The sequence below is a fragment of the Myxocyprinus asiaticus genome, chromosome 48, assembly GCF_019703515.2.
Source record: "Myxocyprinus asiaticus isolate MX2 ecotype Aquarium Trade chromosome 48, UBuf_Myxa_2, whole genome shotgun sequence".
NCBI lineage: Eukaryota > Metazoa > Chordata > Actinopteri > Cypriniformes > Catostomidae > Myxocyprinus > Myxocyprinus asiaticus.
This window is the reverse complement of record NC_059391.1, coordinates 6,753,042-6,778,823: the sequence shown is the minus strand read 5'-3', so window position 1 is coordinate 6,778,823 and position 25,782 is coordinate 6,753,042. Positions and strand designations below refer to the sequence as shown.

The following is a 25,782-nucleotide window of genomic DNA, read 5'->3' as shown; positions in this document are numbered from 1 at the left end:
AGACTACAGATCCATGAAGCCTTGCCCACTAAAGGATCGAGCACTCAACTCCTATTGGATGAGGCACACAACAGAACGTCCCTCAAACATGACATCATCAGGACTTCAAATAATTCTGAAATGCTTCCAAAGTTGCTTCCAGCGACTTTGTTCACCGAATACGGATGTAGCTTTTTGCTGCTCTCCGGTGCAACCTCGTGGCTTAAGGAAGTAATGTCCGACTTGAAACTGTAGCCATACGATCTCCATCTCGCTGGACGAGTTGAGATTACTCTGTGTTCAACCGAACACTCTAATGGATCCGAAGGAGAGAGCTGAGCAATTCGCATCTTCATCCGTTGGCCAACAGAAGTGAAGAGATTAAAGATTTCTCTTCCATCTTCAATCAAGTCGACATTTCTGAGTTCTCCGCCAGCCCACCGAGAATCAACAGCCGTACCGCCCACCGACAGCACGAGGAAACGTCCCCCGTCATCACCCGAGCCTCAAGGAACCGGGTCAAAGTTAAATGATGGAGGAAAACACATTCTACCTGTGTCCTCATGCGATTCAAGTAAGAGGTTACGTCTGGGCAGAGATAGAATATTATAGTGTGCTATTCTTGTGTTTCAAGGTTTTTGCTTGTACAGTTTACGGACCGCCATGTCCGCTAATTATTAATACTCAGGGTGTTAATTATCACAAATTTGTTTTGCTGTATTGTGGTCCAACAAAATTGGACTGTTGTGCATTTTCGCCATCGCGGGTGAGACAGCAACTGAGTTCATCCATTAAAGAGTCAAATAACAAGGGACTTTTACGAGCCCCGCTCGTAAAACCGCGTCTCTGAGTGATGAACACGGCTGCTTTATCTCCAGCTATCGCGAAATCAGCTTTCGGGCTGTCACTTAATCATCTCTCTCTCTCTCTCTCTTTCTAATCACACACACACACACACACACACACACACATACTGTCACACACACACACCTTATGTGTTATAGGATTATTTTGATTTCCATATCTAATCATATCACTGTTTAGTTTGTAGTTGTAAGTCGGAAGTTTATTGACTGCATTGTACTAATTATTAATTGATATTACTGCATAAATAAACTTTTGTTTATATTACAAAGAGAAGTGTTTTGGTTTGTTTTGCATACGCCTGTGTCGTGCTGACGGGATGTCAGTGCTCGGATTCAAACCTTCATTCATTGTTTTTTTTCCCGAAAATCGATATTCTTCGGATGTCGATTTTCCTAAGAAAACAATCTAATATTGAGACTGTTTTAATATTCGGTTATTAGTCCCTGATTCCAGGGTGGTGCCCCGTCAATGTTAATCCTTATTAATATTCTATTGATTTTTGATAATTGATAATTATCTTTGATTGAATTTGAATGATCAACAAGCTAGTGTTAATTTTAATTAATGTTTCATCGACGTTAACAATTAACGACTATCTTTGATAATTGTTGATTTAAAGGATTAAAAAAGCTAACATTGATTCTCATCAATGTTCTATTGATTTTAATAATGAATAATTATCTTTGATAATTATTAATTATTGCTAATAACCAAACTTGCTCCTAAACGTAGCACACTACATTTATTGGAGTCCCATATGAGGTTTTAATGAGTTAGATCCAATTAATTAATTTAAATATTGATTAATAACTACAGAAATAATTATTAATTATTTCTGATAGTAACACTGAGCTAAACAACCAGTAAAGCCCTACATATATATTTTAATAATCTGAATTATATTATATTTTAGGGTTATATTTTATATTTATAATTATTTACAAAAAATATTCATAATTATTTATTCATTATATATTGAATTATTTTTATTTTATTTTTAATTTATTTGCAAATATAGATTTATGCGATTGATTTGATTACAATTTTTAATTAATTCACAGCCATAGTTTATATAAATATATTATTTTTTATTATTATTTTTAGTGTTCTATGATGTAAAATAATGCACTTTTTGAGTTATATTTGTATGCTTTTTGATGTAAGATGGTTTAGGTGGTATTACTGTTCTATTATTCATAGTTTTTATTTATTTTATCATTTGAAGGGGAACAACAAGCTGTTCAGTCCAAGACAAATTTCCCATCCCTTCAGGGACAATAAAGTGTATTTCATTTAATTCATTTCATTACATCCAGTCTGTTCATCAAAAAAAAACTATCATATAGCTTCATAAGACTAGGAATATAGTGTACAAGTTGAATGGTCTATTTTTATGGTACTTTTATGGTGCTTTTTTGTTCTTTTGGGGCTTGGCGATGTGAATCACCTTATATTTTTGTTAAATGGAAAGGTGCAGCTTAGACATTCTGTTAAATATCTCCTTTTGTGATGTGAAAATCGTACAGGTTTGGGACGACGGAGAAATTTTCATTTTGGGGGGAACCTTTAAGATTTCAAAGTGCACCCGTCTCAAAACAACCCTGATTTTTAACTTATAATAGCCCATTTTTAAGGCATCTTAAAGAAATCTAAAATCAAAACCATTAAAAAGGTTGTTATGGGTTCACAAATGGGTTTATCTTAACACTATATGTTGACAAAATGATCAAACACTGAGTGCACTTTTCAAAACCAGCTCCTTTAAATAAATACCATCCTTTACCATGGTAACCATGACTTAAAATACCTTAATAACACCTAAAATAACATAGTTACTACAGTAAAATCTTAATAAATTAATGAGAATGACATCTTCAAACAGTAAGAAGTTTTCAGCATACCATTTTACTGTAGTAGTGTAACAATTGTAGTAACTACTTTAGTTTGGTCTTTGGTTGAGAGAGACAGACTTCGGTTACCATGGTAAATATTTGTAAGAGAACATCTGCAGTTGCTGTAGGCTACATGTGTTGTTGATATCCGGTTTGTTGACAAAATGATCACTGAGTGTGTTTTTCAATAGCATTTCTATGCACCTCTTTACTCTTACTAATAACTTACTCAACGCGTGTAGGACTAGACCGTAAACTATCATTAAATGAAAGTAAACATCTCTGCAGCCGACGGATGCTGCTCAATGAACATGTCAGATTTATCATACGCATGAGATGCACCGCGGACGCGTTTTACATGAGCGACGTCCCATTGGACTCGACATGCTCTGAAGATGTCAAAGGAAGCCCCAGACTCACCCGTGATGTAAACTTTCGGGCGCAGAACTTACAGCTGCTGACGAAAGCACTGGGAGAAGTTTGAGCGCGGCCGCGGGATCATCCTCGAGCGGTCTCGCGCATCTCTGAGCACTCCATCACCGCGTCAGAGCGCCGCAGCTCCGCGCTGCCCCGCCACCACTGTTAACCTCTACCTCACCAGAGGGTCAGTACTCAGCGCCACATAATGATGATGCTGAAGAGCTTTTCTCACATAATGTACAAGAGTGTCCCAATGTTTTAGTATGTAGGAACAATTATATTAGCTATTTAGTACAGAAAAATGGCTATTTGGACTCTTAAGTAGGGATGTCCCAATATCATTTTTTGAGAACAAGTACAAGGATACTTCCTCTAAAATTTTGAAACACCAAATGGACATAAAGGCTGCATAAAAGTAATCACACGACTCCAGTGGATAAATCTGTGTCTTCAGCGGGGATAAGTGTGGGTGAGAAACAAATAAATATTTAAGTCCCTTTTTACTATAGATCTGCACTTTCACTTACACATTCTTGCCGATTCACATTCTTCATGCATATCACCACCTACTGAGAATTTATAGTAAAAAAGGAACTGTTTCTCACCCAAACCTAGTATATTGCTTCTGAAGGTATGGATTTACCCACTAGAGTCATATGGATTACTTTTATGCTGCCTTTTATATCCTTTTGGAGCTTCAAAGTTCTGGTCACCATTCACTTCTGGACCAACAGAGCTGATATGTTCTAAAAATCTTTGTTTGTGTTCTGCAGAAGAAAGAATGGGATGGCATGGGGGTGAGTAAATGATGAGAGAATTTTCATTTTTGGGTGAACTATACCTTTTTATTGAGCTTTTATTTTGGCAGAGGCTTTTATTGTGGAGTGAAGCCCTTTCCGTTTCTTTGTGTTTTTTGCCAGTAGTTATTCACTTCCGGAAAAGCAGGTTGCTACTTCCAAGATATTCTTTACTGAGAATCTTCTATACTGAGATAACAACCTTTGCGTTTTTAAAACAGGTGATAGCGTAACGGGCAAAATTGTTCTCAACTTCTCTTTTGAAATAGCAATTTTACCGTAGTAAACTCCACACATAGTTCATTCCAAAGGGATTGTTTAGTGTAAAACATGTTGAAAATTAGCTGACAGGCAGTTAATTCATTAAGTGATGAGCTGTTTCCTCACACAAGCAGTTTATTCAGCACACTGAAGAATCTCCTCCATAGACATCAATTAAATAAAAGCCCCCTGGTCCCTTCACCAGTGTACCACCAGAATGACTATGGGACTGCTGCATTATGCATTTTGATGCTAGCCTTGTCAGCTCCACTTAGTAAAAGAGCTCTTTCTATGTGACCCAGCGTTAAACCGCAAAAGGCTGCTATTCAATTAAATAAATATGTTGTCTGTATGTGACTCACGCTAACAAGTAAATTAGTGCTCTGCTTGCTGTCATCTGCTACAGAGTGTGCAATGCTCATGAGCAGTGACGTGCACAGACCTTAGCAGGTAGTAAAAGCTCTTAAAGGCACCTCCGCTTAAAAGGGCACCTTTAGATTTGTGAACGAAAGGGACAGGGGCTTGTGCCCCTGTAGCCCCCATTCTGTGCACGTCAGTACTCATGAGACAAGGAGCACAGAAGCGGCTCGACTCATTCACAAGACCTCACATTTGAAGCGTGCAGCACATGCAAACTGTACATTGCCTCATTAAATCGCAGTCTTTCCAGTTTAATAATCACACTAGGACTTAACTTTATTTTCATTTGTGTGCTGAATGTTTAAGGAATGACATTCTTGGGGCCTGGGTAGCTCAGCGAGTAAAGAAGCTGGCTACCACCCCTGGGGTCGTGAGTTCAAATCCAGGACGTGCTGCGTGACTCCAGCCAGGTCTCCTAAGCAACCAAATTGGCCTGGTTGCTAGGGAGGGTAGAATCACATGGGGTAACCTCCTCGTGGTCGCCATAACATGGTTCGCTCTCAGTGGGGCGCGTGGTGAGTTGTGCGTGGATGCCAGGGAGAATAATGTGAAGCCTCCACACACACTATGTCTCCGCAGTAACGCGCTCAACAAGCCACGTGATAAGATGCGTGGACTGACGATTTCAGATGTGGAGGCAACTGAGATTCGTCCTCCGCCACCCAGAGTGAGGTGAGTCACTACGCCACCATGAGGACTCAAAGAGTGTGTTGGAAATTGGGGAGAAAATCAACAAAAAGAAAAAGGAATGGCATTCTTACGTCAGATGGTATCAGTTTTTGGTATCAGAGCATTATTACAAGCATCAGCACAAGTACTTGAGCGCTGTATCGGACCCAATTCCGATACCAGTATTGGGACAGCCCTACTGTTAAGCCACACTTAGAAGTGTTATAGATAAAAACACTTAAAGATAAATACCAAACCAAGTGATATTTTCAAGTAAAACATTTCACAATGAGATAAAACAATAAATAACCTGTCAAAAAGGAAGACCAAGGACCAGCTGGTTTAAAGTCATTACAAAAAGTGAAAAAAGTTAATTTACTTTCAAATTTGGTTAAATAATGTATAAACAATCATACAGTTTTATGTTTTTGCTTAAAAGTCAATAATGAAACAGCATTTGCACTTCATTCGGACATATTTCCAGGTGAAACAACATTCAATAACAAAAAAATAAATAAAAATAAAATAAAAAATAGAAAACCTCTTTTATTCATTGAAATTGATTGGATCATGAAAAGTGTTCTGTATGTGGAATGTGGATAGTGCATTTTAGGTGGCTAGTCTGGTAACCAACAGGTTATATGTTCAAATCCCACAAGGGTTGATCCATGAACTATCATTATCAAAATAGCAACCTACATTCATTTTCCACAAACAGATATCAAGAGTTGTGGTTTGGTTTAGTAGTTAAAAATCCATGCTGTTAACTGAAAGATTTTAGGTTCAAATCCCACAAGGATTATGATCCATCACCATTGTGCACTTGGATATTCCTTAGTTAAATTCTGGAACTGATTAATATTTTATTCCCGTCATTAGGCAATGCATTTTAATGAAATAATTGTGTAACTACTAATGGCGTCTTTCAGGAATCATTTGGGAGTGTTTCTTGTCTTAAATGATGTAATGGTTTGTTGGACCAGCAATATCAGCTTTGACCACGTTAATCATTGTTCAACACAAGGTCTAATCCTTGGAAGATAATTTGATTACTGGGTTGAGAAACTGCACTGATATTGGTCATGTAGGTCTCGGTTGCGGCCACGTAAATCAGTGTTCTGCTCAGATGGTCCTGAAAATAAAAGAAACCTGTAAATTCACTTCAGGCATGAGTTCACGCACAAAAGCATGACCTCACTGGAATTGTCATACACGGGACTTTGCAGTGAACTCAGTGTGACGAAAACATAAAACACGCCAATATGGAACATTAGGATCATAAAGTCTCCTGTTTGCTGAACTCGCACTAGACCGTTTGGCTATCTTGCACTGAGTTATCAGAAGATAAACAAGTGTTTGGAGACAGAGAACTTTCTTGTTTTGACTGTGTTATTACAACCCAAAAAATCTAGATGAAGTCTATAAGAAAGAATTTCAAGTGGACATGTGGGACAGACCAAACAGTGCTGGTGCAACATGTCACCTGTCAAAGGATCAGTCTTGTTATGCAGTACCATCCTTTTAAACTTTAAAAAAACTTAAAAATAAATTAAAAAAAATGTAAAAAAGAATTGTCTGCTTGTCGACCAGTGGTAGACGGGGTAGTGTTCAGGAAACCTGTTTGAAAACAATCATTATTTTTGCAATTCTGTTTGGTGACATTAGACATTACAGACATTAGATACTGTAGAATTAATAAATTGGCAGTTTTAAATCTGTATTGCTAGTGAATAGCTCCAGGGACAAAAATGGCAACATCTGCTCAAACCAAAGTAGAAAACATTCTTTAAAATTCAAAGTTGCACACTTAATTGTGATATTGTGACAAACAAATAGTTTAATATTGTATCCTATATATTCCAACACATATGATGGGGACATGAAAATGTACTTTATAGTAGGAATGACCCAATTGTAATATCAGAAGAAACATGTTATCGGCACTCCAAAATGTGGTAACTAAGATTTGTGTCTTCGCCATGAGAACAGCCTCAACAGTTCCTGGCTAGCAGCCTGGATTCTAAAATCTTAAACGTCCAGACTGTTATATTCTGAGATATTTCATCCATCTTCAGCAACAGTGGAGACGCTGACTTGTACCCATTAGAGACGAAAGAATTCAGGGTTGGATTTTTTTTGGACAGCGGTCCAAGACCTGACAAGACCAACACAGAACTGCTGGGAAGAGGAAAGAAAATACTAAAAAGCACAGACACTCAGATAAAAGAATGGAAGGAAGAGAACAAGTGAGAAAAACAGAACATTTGAGAAAATGGAGTGAGAGATTTCTTAAAGGTGCAGTATGTAAGATTCAGAAACCGTTGTTATTAATGACACCTGTGGCCGTTAAGTGAACTGCAGCCAGCTACCTGTCGCTTGTGCTCGCACTCATGCACACACTCCATAGAGCATGAGCATCGACCAAAACAATGACGTAACGTACAAAGAGACTGAACGTGATTCACCGACATCATGCTGACAGATGAGGTAGCGTAATTAAAATTACACAGTTATAATTGTTTTACTACAAACTTTGAGACTGTATATTATATTTGACTCTCCAGTGCTGGAACAGGGCTAAAACAAAGTGTGGATATAGGTCTGACTATGCGAGACTGTAGTTTGAAGTAATCATTTTTCTTTGCATGTTACATAGACTGCATTTATACTATAGCCTATGTCAGCGTTAGCTAGCTAGCCAGCTTTATCAATAGATGTTAGCTAAATCTGGTGGATGATGACAGTAGCTGTTTATAAAATAGACTGTACATTATAAATATGCTGACACAATTCAGTATTGATGTGATTCCATCACAACTGTCATTTTGATATATCGATGCGTTATTGTTTTATAACAATAGAATGTATATATTTTATGTATAACCAAGTTATGTTACACTAATGAATGGAGCTTTTTGCATTATCTTGAACATTGTCTAGCATTCATTTCATGTGTTATTGTAGTTTACCTTGCTGAATAATTACAGATTGACATTGTTTATGACAGTTACTGTGCAGGCAAGATCAAGTTAGCTAAAATTACACAGATCAATCCGTATGGCACTATATTTCACATGCTTTGCAGTTATGTAAGCTTACCTTTCCAATAAGAAGAATGCCAATTCAGGGTTGGTTTTGATCCCCAAAACCAAACGAAGGTCCCTCCAGTAATCAAATGTCCTACCGATGTTCACTCTAGTTTTCACTCGACCACAATCACGTTCCCGCTTAGCCAGACTGGATTCAGTAGATAAATGTTTTTTTTGTTGTTGTTGTTGTTTTGTTTTGTTTTTTGGCTTACTCTGAGTTTGTGTAGGAGTCGGTGTTGTGCTGGGAACCGGACGTTTGCTGGATTCCATTTCTAAGTTAACGTTACCTAGTGCTGCAGAATGTCTGTTGACATGGAAGAGAAGCTATTACTGAGGCAAGGCTCTCGGGAGCACGCATAAATGTCACATCCTTTGGATTTTCCCGGCAAAAGCGACCCACTCCCTTCGCATGAAAATCAGTCTACAGGTTTTAATAAGCAAACTAGGAAGTCCGGGAAGGGCTCATTTTTTAAGTTGCGTTACAAGCCGTTCACACATTGGCAAAGAAAAAAAAAAAGGCGAATATTACATGAAAATTGTTACATATTACACCTTTAAAGGAATATTCTGGGCTCAATACAAGTTAAGCTCAGTTGATAGCATTTGTGGCATAATACTGATTACCACAAAAATTAATTTTGATTCATCCCCCTTTTCTTTTAAAAAGCAAAAATCTGGGTTACAGTGAAGCACTTCCTATGGTAGTGAATGGGGGCCAATTTTTTACGTTAAAATACTTTATTAAAAGTAAAGCCACAAGACATGAACAATATGTGAGTTAACATGATTTTAGTGTGATAAAATCACTTGCTGACCTTTTCTGTGTAAAGTTACAGCCAATTTTACAACTTCTTTGCCATGACGATGTCAACAAAACCTTCAACCCTAAAATGACTATAAAAATGTCAGTTTAAACAACTTTACAGCTCATATTACATGATTTTTAACAGAAGAATTAATGTAAGTGTTTTATAAAATTATAAGCTTCACATGTACATTTTAATGGGGTACATTATATATAATAATAATAATATTAAATCCAGTCTACCAAAATGTTGTTTTAATTGAAATTAAAATATGCTTTCAATGTATTTTTTCCAAAGTTCTTTATGCTTTATGCTTTCTACACAGCTTTCTGTGTAGGTTTTTTTATTTTTCAAAAATTATTCTTCCAAAAAAAAAAAAAAAAAAAAAAAAAACATTTTAATGGGTTGTTAATGTTTTTTTTATTTTTACATTTTTTTTTAATGGTTTTCTATGGTTGTTTTCTGTGGACCACCATGAAAAAAAGAACATTGTTCATGGCACAAAACTCAGAAATACTGACTGACAATAATGTGGTGTGGTTACAGTTATATTTTCTAGCTAAGACAGTCATTAGACACTTCAGCACAGATCCTCAACCCCATAAAATTAAACTCCAAAACACGTTTCAAGCAGTTTCCCTTACACTCTTTATCTGTATTTCATTATATTTGCACTTTTATTGGTTTGTTAATCTAAAAGTTCAAATCTGTTATGGGGGAAAATAACATAGCGATCAATTGTTTACATCAAACATATTGTTCAGACAAGACCAATACAGAATTGCAGGGAAGAAACAAAGAGAAATGAGTGGAAGAGCACAAGTGAGAAAAATAGAAATCTGAGATATTCCTTAAGAGAGATAAATGGATGGAGTACAAAAGAGAGCTAATAAGAGACTTTGAGACAGAAAGAGAAACAGAGTGAAACGTAGGAATGTTTTTATCAGCGTTTCAGCGGCTTGCTTTCTGTGCGTGTTCCAAAATACACCATTATCTTTCAGGGTGCGTGGGAAAACTCAACAAAGCTCCAAAAACGTTCTTTACTTTCCTCGCCCCTGCCCTTAAGACACAAATAATCCAACGGATACATTTGATGAAAACCCACCACAGCGGGAGAGGATGAGCTAGCAACTAAAGAGTGCATCTTGTACCTTCGCCATGACAACCGGCCCAGCAGTACTGGTTGTAATATCTGAAAAGTCCAGGCTGTTACAATCTGGGATATTCCATCCATCTCTCATAACAGAGGAGAGGCTAACTAGGTCCCATTAGATATGAGGGAGTTCGAGTGGGAGTTTTGGGGGCTCAGAGAGAATATGTTGTGAGCTAAGAGAACTAAAACAGTCTCGAGACTCTCACTATGGTGTTCTGGTCAACTGAACCAAATCCACATAAATATTGAACAAACACAGAGTAACAAACATACACTATATTGCTAAAAGTATTCGCTCACCCATCCAAATAATTGAATTCAGGTGTTCCAATCACTTCCATGGCCACAGGTGTATAAAATGAAGCATCTAGGCATGCAGACTGCTTCTACAAACATTTGTGAAAGAATGGGCCGCTTCCAGGAGCTCAGTGAATTCCAGCGTGGTACTGTGATAGGATGCCACCTGTGCAACAAGTCCAGTCGTGAAATTTCCTCGCTACTAAATATTCCACAGTCAACTGTCAATGGTATTATAACAAAGTGGAAGCGACTGGGAATGACAGCAACTCAGCCACGAAGTGGTAGGCCACGTAAAATGACAGAGCGGGGTCAGCGGATGCTGAGGCGCATAGTGTGCAGAGGTCGCCAACTTTCTGCAGAGTCAATCACTACAGACCTCCAAAGTTCATGTGGCCTTCAGATTAGCTCAAGAACAGTGCGTAGAGAGCTTCATGGAATGGGTTTCCATGGCCGAGCAGCTGCATCCAAGCCATACATCACCAAGTGCAATGCAAAGCGTCGGATGCAGTGGTGTAAAGCACGCCGCCACTGGACTCTAGAGCAGTGGAGACGCGTTCTCTGGAGTGACGAATCACGCTTCTCCATCTGGCAATCTGATGGACGAGTCTGGGTTTGGCGGTTGCCAGAAGAATGGTACTTGTCTGACTGCATTGTGCCAACTGTGAAGTTTGGTGGAGGGGGGATTATGGTGTGGGGTTGTTTTTCAGGAGCTGGGCTTGGCCCCTTAGTTCCAATGAAAGGAACTCTGAATGCTTCAGCATACCAAGAGATTTTGGACAATTCCATGCTCCCAACTTTGTGGGAACAGTTTGGGGATGGCCCCTTCCTGTTCCAACATGACTACGCACCAGTGCACAAAGCAAGGTCCATAAAGACATGGATGAGCGAGTTTGGTGTGGAAGAACTTGACTGGCCTGCACAGAGTCCTGACCTCAACCTGATAGAGCACCTTTGGGATGAATTAGAGCGAAGACTGCGAGCCAGGACTTCTCGTCCAACATCAGTGTCTGACCTCACAAATGCGCTTCTGGAAGAATCAAAAATTCCCATAAACACACTCCTAAACCTTGTGGAAAGCCTTCCCAGAAGAGTTGAAGCTGTTATAGCTGCAAAGGGTGGGCCGACGTCATATTAAACCCTATGGATTAAGAATGGGATGTCACTTAAGTTCATATGCGTCTAAAGGCAGATGAGCAAATTCTTTTGGCAATATAGTGTATATTAAAGAAATCTAGCTGGTTGCTATCACACCCACTCATTAGCTTGCAATCATCTTAAACCACACAATTTGAAAGCCTAAACACACAATTACCACTGACACTAAACTTGCAACACTGTTAATGCATAATTACTATGTTCAGAATGGGAAATGAGCACGCTAATCATGTGTCCCAATAACTTATATTGATATAATTAAAAGGATACTGAACTCAGTCACATTATTAGATTGGCTGAACTCAGTGTGTGTGGGGAAAAAAAATGAATAAAACAGTTTTATTTCTTAAAAGTTTGTTTTGCATTGGAATATCAGCCAGTTTGCATGGTTAGAGTTTGCATGGTTAGGGCACGGTTACTAGGGTTAGTTTTTTTTTTTTTTTTTTACGTTTTTACAAAAATTCTTTATGCATTTTGCAATATTTGTCTTTGTCGCTACTCTTTTTGTTCAACCCTGTTACTTTGTGATATCTCCCCCTTTTAATATAATTGTTTCAAACTTCTGACAATGAGTGTTTACATGTATACATGTCATGTGACAATTTACTAGTGAACATTTTTTACATTTGGATATTAATTATATTTGCTAGCTGAGGGCGTTATTAGACATTTTTGCATTGATCTTCAACCCCACAACATTCAGCCTGTTTACTCTTCAAACTTTTTCTTTTAATTATTATTCCTGTTTAGATTAAATAAATGAAAATGAAAAATGAAATGCGTTCCACTATAATTGTCCCCCAATATCTATGGCGGTTATGGCCCTGGTACTCTGAGCCAAAGCATCCAGTTATCATCTTATAAATAAATGTGGTTATTTTACATTTTCAATTGTAACTTAAATTAATTTTTCTAACTAAAAATTAGTGAGACATACATACATACATACATACATATATATACATACTGGTGGCCAACAGTTTGGAATAATGTACAGATTTTGCTCTTATGGAAAGAAATTGGTACTTTTATTCACCAAAGTGACATTCAGCTGATCACAATGTATAGTCAGGATATTAATAACGTGAAAAATTACTATTACAATTTGAAAAGAAATGTTCAGAACTTCTTAAACTACTTCAAAGAGTTCTCATCAAAAAATCCTCCATGTGCAGCAATGACAGCTTTGCAGATCCTTGGCATTCTAGCTGTCAGTTTGTCCAGATACTCAGGTGACATTTCACCCCACACTTCCTGTAGCACTTGCCATAGATGTGACTGTCTTGTTGGGCACTTCTCACGCACCTTACAGTCTAGCTGATCCCACAAAAGCTCAATGGGGTTAAGATCCATAACACTCTTTTCCAATTATCTGTTGTCCAATATCTGTGTTTCTTTGCTCACTCTAACCTTTTCTTTTTGTTCTTCTGTTTCAAAAGTGTCTTTTTCTTTGCAATTCTTCCCATAAGGCCTGCACCCCTGAGTCTTCTCTTTACTGAAACTGGTGTTGAGCAGGTAGAATTCAATGAAGCTGTCATCTGAGGACATGTGAGGCGTCTATTTCTCAAACTAGTGACTCTGATGTACTTATCCTCTTGTTTAGTTGTACATCTGGCCTTCCACATCTCTTTCTGTCCTTGTTAGAGCCAGTTGTCTTTTGTCTTTGAAGACTGTAGTGTACAACTTTGTATGAAATCTTCAGCAATTTCAAGCATTGTATAGCCTTCATTCCTCAAAACAATGATTGACTGATGAGTTTCTAGAGAAAGCTGTTTCTTTTTTGCCATTTTTGACCTAATATTGACCTTAAGACATGCCAGTCTATTGCATACTGTGGCAACTCAAAAACAAACACAAAGACAATGTTAAGCTTCATTTAACGAACCAAATAGCTTTCAGCTGTGTTTGTTATAATGGCAAGTGATTTTCTAGTACCAAATTATCAATTTAGCATGATTACTCAAGGATAAGGTGTTGGAGTGATGGCTGCTGGAAATGGGGCCTGTCTAGATTTAATCAAAAATTACTTTTTTCAAATAGTGTTGGTGCTGTTTTTTTACATCAGTAATGTCCTGACTATACTTTGTGATCAGTTGAATGCCACTTTGGTGAATTAAAGTACAAATTTCCTTACGAAACAGCAAAATCTGTACATTATTCCAAATTTTTGGCTGCCAGTGCGCTTATATATATACACTATATTGCCAAAAGTATTCGCTCATCTGCCTTTAGACACATATGAATTTAAGTGACATCCCATTCTTAATCCATAGGGTTTAATATGACGTCGGCCCACCCTTTGCAGCTATAACAGCTTCAACTCTTCTGGGAAGGCTTTCCACAAGGTTTAGGAGTGTGTTTATGGGACTTTTTGACCATTCTTCCAGAAGCGCATTTGTGAGGTCAGACACTGATGTTGGACGAGAAGGCCTGGCTCGCAGTCTTCGCTCTAATTCATCCCAAAGGTGCTCTATCGGGTTGAGGTCAGGACTCTGTGCAGGCCAGTCAAGTTCTTCCACACCAAACTCGCTCATCCATGTCTTTATGGACCTTGCTTTGTGCACTGGTGCGCAGTCATGTTGGAACAGGAAGGGGCCATTCCCAAACTGTTCCCACGAAGTTGGGAGCATGGAATTGTCCAAAATCTCTTGGTATGCTGAAGCATTCAGAGTTCCTTTCACTGGAACTAAGGGGCCAAGCCCAGCTCCTGAAAAACAACCCCACACCATAATCCCCCTCCACCAAACTTCACAGTTGGCACAATGCAGTCAGACAAGTACCGTTCTCCTGGCAACCGCCAAACCCAGACTCGTCCATCAGATTGCCAGATGGTGAAGCGTGATTCGTCACTCCAGAGAACGCGTCTCCACTGCTCTAGAGTCCAGTGGTGGCGTGCTTTACACCACTGCATCCGACGCTTTGCATTGCACTTGGTGATGTATGGCTTGGATGCAGCTGCTCGGCCATGGAAACCCATTCCACGAAGCTCTCTATGCACTGTTCTTGAGCTAATCTTAAGGTCACATGAACTTTGGAGGTCCATAGCAACTGACTCTGCAGAAAGTTGGTGACCTCTGCGCACTATGCGCCTCAGCATCCGCCGACCCCGCTCTGTCATTTTACATGGCCTACCACTTCGTGGCTGAGTTGCTGTCATTCCCAATCGCTTCCACTTTGTTATAATACCACTGACAGTTGACTGTGGAATATTTAGTAGCGAGGAAATTTCACAACTGGACTTGTTGCACAGGTGGCATCCTATCACAGTACCACGCTGGAATTCACTGAGCTCCTGAGAGCGGCCCATTCTTTCACAAATGTTTGTAGAAGCAGTCTGCATGCCTAGGTGCTTCATTTTATACACCTGTGGCCATGGAAGTGATTGGAACACCTGAATTCAATTATTTGGATGGGTGAGCGAATACTTTTGGCAATATAGTGTGTATATATATATATATATATATATATATATATATATATATGAGTATATATAGCGACAAAGAAATATATACCGGTATATACACTCACTGGCCACTTTATTAGGTACACCAGTTACTTATTCATGCAATTATCTAATCAGCCAATTGTGTGGCAGCAGTGTAATGTATAAAATCATACATATATGAGTCAGGAGCTTCAGTTAATGTTCACAACAACCATCAGAATGGGGAAAAATGTGATTTAGACTGTGGCATGACTGGTTGGTGCCAGATGGGCTGGTTTGAGTATTTCTGTAACTGCTGATCTCCTGGGATTTTCATGTGCAACAGTCTCTAGAGTGTAAAGAGAATGGTGTAAAAAAAACAAAAACAACCAGTCAGTGACAGTTCTGTGGATGAATATGGCTTGTTAATTAGAGAGTGGCCAGACTGGTCCAAGCTGACTGGAAGGTGACAGTAACCCAAATAAACACGCATAACAACAGTGCTATGCAGAAAAGCATTTCTGAATATACAACACGTTGAACACTGAGGCGGATGGGCTACAGCAGCAGAAGACCCCTCTGGGTACCACTACTGTCAGCCAAGAACAGGAAATTGAGGCTGCTTTGGGCACAGGCTCACCAAAACTGGACAGTAGACAATTGAAAAAACATCACCTGGTCTGACAAATCTGGATTTCTGCTGAGGTACACAAATGGTAGGCCCACTTTAGCCTCAGTTTTCTGTTCTTGGCTGGCAGAAGCGGAACCCAACGTGGTCTTCTGCTGTTGTAGCCCAGCTGCCTCAAGGTTCGACGTGTTGTCCATTCTGAGATGCTATTCTGCTCACTACATTGAACAGAGCGGTTATCTGAATTACTGTACCCTTTCTGTCAGCTCGAACAAGTCTGGCCATTCTCCGTTGACCTCTCTCATCAACAAGCCATTTTAGCACCATTCTCTATACACTCTACAGACTGCTGTGTGTGATAATCCTGGGAGATCAGCAGTTACAGAAATACTCAAACCAGCCTGTCTGGCACCAACCAATCATACCACGGTCAAAATCACTGAGATCACATTCTGATGGTTGATGTGAACATTAACTGACAAATCCTACGGTAACTCAGATAACCACTCTGTACAATTGTGGTGAGAATATAATCTCAGAATGCTATTCTGAGATGCGGGTTGGGGACCTACACAATATTAGGCAGGTGGTTTTAATGTTGTGGCTGATTGGTGTGTGTGTGTGTGTGTGTGTGTGTGTGTGTGTGTGTATATATATATATATATATATATATATATATATATATATATATATATATATATATATATATATATATACACACACACACACATACACACACACACAAAATACCATCTCAGTGTTATTTTTATTTTTTTTAAGTCTAATATAAATCCCTATTTCAGTTCCAGTTGTCATTTAAATAGCTTTCAGGTTAAACCCGTACAAATCGGAAATCTGATTTATCACAACATATGATGCGAAAAAGTAGGCCTACATAAAAATATAATAAAGTGACATATTTTGCTTATAAATACAACAACATAACAAAATACTAAAAATGGCTGTTTTTCTATATGTAACGTTTTCCCTAAATCAGTTTATTATCATCATCAGATTTGTATAGGCTATGTACATATATGCCCAAACAAAATAAAAATATATGTTAACTGCCATATCAGATTTCTGTACAGGAAGGCATATGAAATCCCTTTGAAATTACACTGTAAATAAGCCTGACATAGAGTACTTATTTTTTAAAGTTGATATTAACACATCAAAGACTCATCAAGTGTATGCATTGCTTTATAATAATTATTTTTTCATTGCCCCAAAAACAATACCTCCAAGAATACAGCAACAAGCATATTTCATGTATATTTTGTCTGTTCACCTATTATTTTTAGTCATCTTATTTTTGGATCATCAGGTTGTATACTGCAGATTTTGGCAAATGTTGTAAGTAATCCTGGTTTTACATGCATAAAGAAAACTTGTATATTCTCCCCAGTATACATTACATCTGCACACTGCAAAAATAGTGAGTAGTAAGATAGAATGCCATTCCAAATATACCCATAATATGCCCAAACCTGGGTCCTACCAGAGACCATCGAGCCCGAGACAGCGCTTGTGCAAAATCAGTAGAATTTGGAATGCCCAATATGGCAGATGTAGAAATGGAAGTCTCAACTTAAAGGTAAAAGAGCCAATCCCCTTTCAGAAACAGACATCGTCTGTCAGTTAACTCGAGAAAGCTCATGCATTTTTAAAAAAATTTTGCCGTGATCTGGGTTAAAGAAGCACAGGTTATGAGACTATTGTTGTCAGACTTCACTGCTGATTTGAAACATGTTCTTTGATCGTAATCTTGACCAACCATTTTGGAGGTTTCGGTCTTTCCCCATACAAGTAGATAGGAGCTGTACTTTTATGCTGCTTGTATGGGTAACAAATAGCTGCACGGGAGCATTCCAAAAATGGCCACCGAGTGGACTGTCTTGCCTTGAAAGGGACTTTAGTCCTATTAGATTTGGTCTGACAGTTATTGTTACAGTTGCATAGACAACTCAGGATCCTCTACATGGAAACAGCAGTCATTTATTCATTTTGAACAAATCCTTCATACACACACACACACACACACACACATATATATACATATGCTTATATGTTTTATACATATATATATATATATATATATATATATATATATATATATGAAAAAGTACATAATTCATATACTACATTATCACATTTTTGTTGTGTTTTAGTAAACTGCTCTACAAAAGCTCCACAAAATTTTCAGTAGTTTTTTTGTACAATAAACGAATGTGAAACAAACATTATATGGGCTAACCATTCCGAAAACAAATCGAATACTGATGAGAGAGAAGGGATATTCTTAAATATTCCCCAATTGCCCCATCAACACACACACACACACACACACACACAAAACATCAAAAAAGGAGAACTGTAAAATCTAGGGTTATGAATCAACGCATATCTTACAATGGTGCTGGTTCGTATGGAGACAAAAGTAAGAGTGATGCACATGTACTAAATATATGACATGGACAGTTTATGTAAATTGGGTATTACATGATCAGTTTGCTTAAGAGGTACTGCAAAGATGGACCAAAGAGGAAAAGGTATTTTTCCGTGTTGTTCTGCACTGTGACAAGAGCCAAAGAGATTTGATGAGCCAGCATTGAAGCCAACATTGCTTATATGTTACTAAGCAGATTGGATGCTATTACTGTTATTGGTGGGGGACTACCAGTAGTTTCCAAAAGAGCTGACACATAAAAAAAAATGCCTTTGTTTTACTTGGATTTCACCAATAATTGTTGTCTGAAGATGATGGTTTTTGTTTGAGAATTAGAGAGCTTGAGCACCCACTCTCCTTGGTTACACCCGCTCCATGTTCTCGCTGAATATTTGTGTTTACGCTTGCGTGAGCATCTCATGTGCCGACGGTGTTGACGGGCACCTGGATCTGGACCAACTCTCCGTTCTCACTTTGTTGGAGCTGAATGGCTTCCTTAACGTCAATCTCCTCCTGCAGCGCTGGAGTCAGAGCTTCTGCCTGAGAAAATAGAGAATGGAAGAGATTTAAAGGGAGCGGGCAGATGACGTGAAATCATGTTCTCTGTCCTCAAAATATAAAAATATTTAAAATTATAAGTACATCTGGAATTTCAAGATGAGGAAAAATATGCTTTTTGTAAACTGTCAACTTTTGTTTTTAATAAATGTAAAATTTTGAGCGGAATAAGGTAATACAGCTTTAGAAAGTACTGTGTGTCACCAGTGTTGAATAACAAATAAGAATCACATTGGATTAAATAAATAAATAAACAAGTAAATAATAAATCTCAATAATTACATTATTCTGCCAAAATTAAATATAAAATAAAAACACATTTGGAATTAAGCATCTCAAATCAGGTATGAAGTCTACAAAGCCTGCTTTTTGAGAGGTTGTGTACTTAAGCCATGGAGCCCAGTACCATCAGAAGTCAAATCTTCAAGGAGTTATGTTTTTGCCTCAAACTATGTTTCTTTAAAATCTGTGTTGTAACTTGATTATTAAAGGTATTATTTTTACTGTTGTGCATTGTAGCACTCTTTTTTGTTGTTAATTCTATCACCAGAAACATACTTTATGTAAGTATGCATACGCAGGTGCGAGCACAGTCCGGTTGATCATGGTTAACGTGCCTTGCGTTACTGTGCTGGTAACAAACCACAGTACTCAAGGGGGCGATAGAGTTACCTTCAAACGTCTGTGTCATTAAACTCAATGTGTTATTATTCAGGTAAGTTGCTATAAATATTTTGACTTTACCTTGCTCAGCAATATACTCTTTGAACTGTTGCATCTCCATGACAGTAATTGACTAGAAAGAGAAAACTCACCATAGAAGTGGACAGTTCACACTAAAGTCTGATACAGCAGCACTTGTGGCAACGTTGATAATGCAATAAGTACTTGTGTTGTGCATTGCGGTCTGACACATTTCGGAATGCAAAAACGGACGAAATTGAGCTTGTGTAGCTTGAAGCATCTGTGTTCACATACTTGTATAGAGTATGTTTTGGCCTTATCAAATCAAATCAAATCAAATCACGTTTATTGTCACACAACCATATACACAAGTGCAATGGTGTGTGAAATTCTTGGGTGCAGTTCCGATCAACATAGCAGTCGTGACAGTGATGAGACATATACCAATTTACAATAACATCAAATTAACACAACACAATTTAAACATCTGTTATACACATAAAATTACACTCAACAATATACAAATAATAACATACACTGTACAGTATACAATACGCACTATATAGATACACATTAATCAATAAAAATAAAAAATAAAAAATATATAAAAAAGTATATATATATAGAATGTACAGTATTGTACTGTATTGACATTCAGGCTGTCGGTTGATAGTCAGTTGTTAAGAGAGAACATAATATAATAATAATAATATAATTTATGACAGTCCGGTGTGAGATATAAGAGTAAGGGTAATAAAGTGCAGTGCTGATGTATATTGATCATGAGAGATCAAGAGTTCAGAAGTCTGATTGCTTGGGGGAAGAAGCTATCATGGAGTCGGCTGGTGTGGGTCCTGATGCTGTGATACCGCCTACCTGATGGTAGCAGTGAGAACAGCTCATGGCTCAAGTGGCTGGAGTCTCTGATGATCCTCCGAGCTTTTTTCACACACCGCCTTGTATATATTTCCTGGAGGGAGGGAAGCTCACCTCCGATGATGTGTCTGGCAGTTCGCACCACCCTTTGCAGTGCTTTGCGGTTGTGGGCGGTGCTATTGCCGTACCAGGCGGAGATTCAGCCAGTCAGGATGCTCTCTACAGTGCAGGTGTAGAACCGTGTGAGGATGTGGCGGTTCATTCCAAACTTCCTCAGCCATCTCAGGAAGAAGAGGCGCTGATGAGCCTTCTTCACAACGACTTCAGTGTGGATGGACCATGTGAGTTCCTCAGTGATGTGGACACCCAGGAACTTGAAGCTGCTGACTCTCTCCACTGGTGCTCCATTGATGGTGATGGGGCTGTGTTCTCTGTCTTTTCTTCTGAAGTCCACCACAAGCTCCTTTGTCTTACTAACGTTGAGGGAGAGGTTGTGCTCCTGACACCAGTGTGTCAGAGTGTGCACCTCCTCTCTGTAGGCTGTTTCATCATTGTCAGTGATCAGACCTACCACCGTCGTATCATCAGCAAACTTAATGATGGCATTGGAGCTGTGTGTTGCCACACAGTCATGTGTGTACAGGGAATACAGTAGTGGGCTGAGAACACAGCCCTGTGGGGCTCCAGTGTTGAGGGTCAGTGAGGAGGAGATGTTGCTGCCTATTCTAACCACCTGGCGTCTGCTTGACAGGAAGTCCAGGATCCAGCTGCACAGCGAGCTGTTTAAGCCCAGAGCCCGGAGTTTCTCATCTAGCTTGGAGGGCACAATGGTGTTGAATGCTGAGCTGTAGCCTAAAAACAGCATTCTCACATATGTGTTCTTTTTTTCCAGGTGGGAGAGAGCAGTGTGTATTGTAGATGCAATGGCATCATCAGTGGAGCGGTTGTTGCGGTAAGCAAACTGCAACGGGTCAAGAGAGAGAGGCAATACAGAGCAGATGTAATCTCTGATTAGTATCTCAAAGCATTTGCTGATGATGGGGGTCAGAGCAACAGGACACCAGTCATTTAAGCAAGTTATTTTTGATTGTTTTGGAACAGGCACAATGGTGGATGTTTTAAAGCATGTGGGGACTACAGACAAAGAGAGGGAAAGGTTGAAAATGTCCGTAAAAACACCAGCCAGCTGGTTCACGCACGCTCTGATGACGCGGCCCGGAATGCCGTCTGGGCCCGCGGCTTTGCGGATATTCACCCGTTGGAAGGATCGGGTTACATCTGCTACAGAGACGGAGAGTGAACTAACCTCTGTAGCTTCGGCCGCGAGAGCTCTCTCCGTGAGGGCGGTGTTATTTCCCTCGAAACGAGCATAAAAAGTATTTAGCTCATCCGGGAGAGAGGCAGCGGTGTTCATGGCTGAGTTTTTATTCCCTTTAAAGTTCGTGATGATGTTAATTCCCTGCCACATGCTTCTAGAGTTGGTGGTGTTAAACTGTCCTTCAATCTTGTTCCTGTACTGGCGTTTTGCGGTTCTGATGGTTTTTCGGAGGGCATAACTGGCTTGTTTATGTCTCTAGAGCACTAGAGACAGTTGTCTCTAGTGCTGCAACAACTAATCGATAAAATCGGTAATAATCGATAATGAAAATAATTGACAACTAGTTTCACTTTTTTTGATAATGTGAAAAGCTATTGCAATTTATACTGTAACTCTTCAAAACCTTTTTTGCACATAATGTGTAATCAGATTTCTATTTGTTTTTTAAACAACCCCAATTCCAAAAAAGTTGGGACAGTATGAAAAATGCAAAAAAAAAACAAAAAAGAGTGATTTGTAAATTATATTCATCCTTTGCTATATTGAAAGCACTACACTACACATTATATGATGTTTTACCTTGTGAATTTCATTGTTTTTTTTTTTTATGTACAGTCATTTCAAATCAGATGATTGCAACACACTCCAAAAGAGTTGAGACAGGGGCAATTTAAGACTAATAACAATTTGACGAGTTAAAATAACAAGGCGATGTGAAACAGGAGATGTTAAACAGGTGAGGCATTCGTGTCATAGTATATAAGGAGCCTCCAAAAACAGCCTAGTTCTTCAAGAGCAATGATCATACAAGACTTGTCAATTTTCCAACAGATGCTTCAGCAAATAATCCAGCACTTTAGAAAATGTTCCCCAAAGACAAATTGGAAGGATTTTGGGCATTTCACCCTCTACAGTGCACAATGTAGTTAAAAGATTCAAGGAATCTGGTCAAAAAAAACGAAAACCACTTCTGAATGCGCGTGATCTCTGATCCTTATCTCTGAACTTCTCGTTCAGTCACTTGTCATAACTAGACTGGACTACCGTAACGCTCTCATAGCAGGCCTCCCTGCAAGCGCAATTAGACCCCTGCAAACGATCCAGGATGCAGCAGCACATCTGGTCTTTAATGAACCAAAGAGAGCACGTTACACCACTCCTTGTCTCTCTTCACTGGCTGCCGGTTGATGCACGTATCAAATTCAAGGCTCTAATGCTGGCATACAGAACAGTCACTGGGTTTGCTCCAGCATACCTAAAATCATTTCTGCAGAGCTACATTCCCACCTACATTCCCACCAAGTCTGCGGTCGGCTAAGGAACGTTGCATTGTTGTACCAACACAGAGGCACCAAAATACTTTCCCGGACTTTCGGCTTCATCATACCACGTTGGTGGAATGACCTTACCAACACCATCAGTGAAGCTGACTCACTCTCTGTCTTCAAAAAATGGCTAAAAACACATCTTTTCCATGAGCACTTAACCATTTACTCATAAATTAAAAAAAAAAAAAAAAATTCTTGTTGCACTCTAATCTGTCTTGGATACTACTATTCTGATGCTAGTGAAACTTTGTAATATGGTAATTTTCGTACCACTGTCTCCTTACGATAATTCGCTTATAATGTATTCCTCTTTTGTAAGTCGCTTTGGATAAAAGTGTCTGTCAAATTAATACATTTAAATGTACATCAACACTGTCCAGATGTGCTGATGACTTCTCTGGACTCATCTTTTTAGATGGAAAGTAGAACAGTGGAAATGTGTTTTTTGGTTTGATGAGACCACATTTCAAATAGTTTTTGAAAAACACAGCCATCATATTCTCCAGGCCAAAGAGGAAAAGGACCATCCAAGCTGTTATCAGCATCAGGTTCACAAGCCAGTATCTGTATGGGCCAGGGGTGTGTCAGTGCCCATGGTATGGGTAACTCGCACATCTGTGAGGGCACCATTAATGCAGACAGATATGTACAAATAATTTGTACAAATTTTGGAGCAGCATATACTGCAATCCAGCACCGTCTTTTCCAGGGACTTCCCGGAATTTTCAGCAGGACAACTTCAAACCACATACTGGCCGAATAAGCAGAGAGTGTGGGTGCTAGATTGGCCTGTCTGCAGTCCTGACCATCTCCAGTTGAGAATGTGTGCTGCATTATGAAGCACACCAAACGGCAATGAAGACCCCGTACAATTATGCAACTAAAGACTTACATAATGGATGAATGGGGGAAAATTCCACTTTTTAAACTTAACAAACTTGTACCTTCAGTGCCCAAAGGTTTAATAAGTGTTATTAGAAGAAATGGTGATGTTTCACAGTGGTGAACACTCGACTGTCCCAACTTTTTTTGGAGCGTGTTGCAATCATCTGTTTTGAAATTACTGTACATTAAAAAAAATAAAAAACAATGAAATTCATAATGTAAAACATCATATAATGTTTAGTTGTAGTGCTTTCAATGTAGCAAAGGGTAAATATAATTTACAAATCACACATTTTTGTTTTTATTATCATTTGTCATACTGTCCCAACTTTTTGGGAATTGGGGTTGTATAAAGTATTCGTGTTTTTCAATACAATTCAGGAAATTAAATGTGGCTTTGTATCCAATTAATCAAAAAAGAATAATAATAAAAAGTGACTAATTAAATTTTTTGTTATTTACAGCTCTAGTTGTCTACATCAGTGTTTTGGATTTATGTAGAAAATACAAAATACATCAAAGGACTTGCTGCTCACTAGATGTTTTTTGTTTTTGGAACCATTCTGAGTAAACTGTAGAGACTGTTGCACGTGAAAATCCCAGGAGATCAGCAGTTACCAAAATTCCACGGGCGAAATCACTGAGATCAAATTTTTTCACCATTCTGATGGTTGATGTGAACATTAAGTGAAGCTCCTGACCCATATATGCATGATTTTATGCACTGCTGCCACACGATTGGCTGATTAGATAATCGCATGAATAAGAGGTGCACCTAATAAAGTGGTTGGTGAGTGTATTTTTTTAAATTGTATTATAAATATTGTGCATAAAGTTTTCATGATTCTTTAGAAACCCCATGAAATCGCAAAGCACACAAAGCAAAGCAAAACTCCCAATTTTGTTTCATGGGGTCTTAAACAATATTGATGGCAGCAGTGAAAGCAGACACAAATAAAACAGATACAGATTGATACAACCAAAACAATGAATGGGAAAACCAAAAAAAATAAAAATAAAATAAAAATAAAACAGATGGAAAAAGAGCATAAAGTAAGGAGTCGGATGAAGGCTACGCTTCATCTCAGTCATCCAAATAAAAACAATCCCTAAAAAAGATAGAGGGAGAGATGGAGGGGGAGACGACGCAGGATGAGTCACATCAGAGTGAGTCATTTCTTCCCAAACACGAGCCAGGGGAACGGGCTGCACACCTGCACGATGCAAAGACTCAAGCTGTACTCAAGGGCATGGTCCCAATAGTCCTAAAACACAGCCGATTTGATACAAGACACTCTCTGTCTGTGCTTTTCATCTTAGGTGCCAAGAGCAAGGTCCTCAGGGGCCAGTTTCCTGCAGCTCCACAAGAGGGCACCAAATTAGGGTCCTTAGGTGAAAAATATATAGGAAGCAGCTTATGATAAAATTATGGGGGTGCCTCCTGAATTATTACATTCAAGAAAATTAATTTAGAAATGAGCCATACAAACATCACTTTAAAGTAGGCCAACACTTTATAGCAGCACTATGTCTGTCAGACTGTACAGAGAACAGACGTTCTTGGCCTGAAACATCTCTTTAGTTTTGCAGATTTTTATCTCTGGTAATCAAATATATGATATGAAAACTATTAAATGGAGAAAAAAAAAAGAGAAAAAAAAACGAAGGGGTGTATACATGAAAAAGCTTGTGTAAACGCTACCATATGTTTTGTGCAACAGATGCGAGCGATTTAAACAATCCTGAAATTCACACAGAATGGTGAGCTACAGTATGACCTAGCATCATCTGTTTGATGCACAAGCAGACAGCTGTCTGAAACAA

At 38.7% G+C, this 25,782-nt stretch overlaps 1 protein-coding gene across 4 annotated transcripts in view; it reads right to left on the bottom strand.

Annotated features, from left to right (window-relative positions):
• Positions 1 to 16,638: 16,638 nt before the first annotated feature.
• LOC127437079 (protein BANP-like) overlaps positions 16,639 to 25,782 on the bottom strand; it is a 103,811-nt gene continuing 94,667 nt past the window's right edge. For all 4 annotated transcript variants that reach the window (XM_051691726.1, XM_051691729.1, XM_051691727.1 and 1 more), the window contains one exon: positions 16,639 to 18,849. In XM_051691726.1, coding sequence (XP_051547686.1) covers positions 18,727 to 18,849 — 123 coding nt within the window. In that variant the 3' untranslated portion in view covers positions 16,639 to 18,726. The remainder of the gene's footprint in view (positions 18,850 to 25,782) is intronic.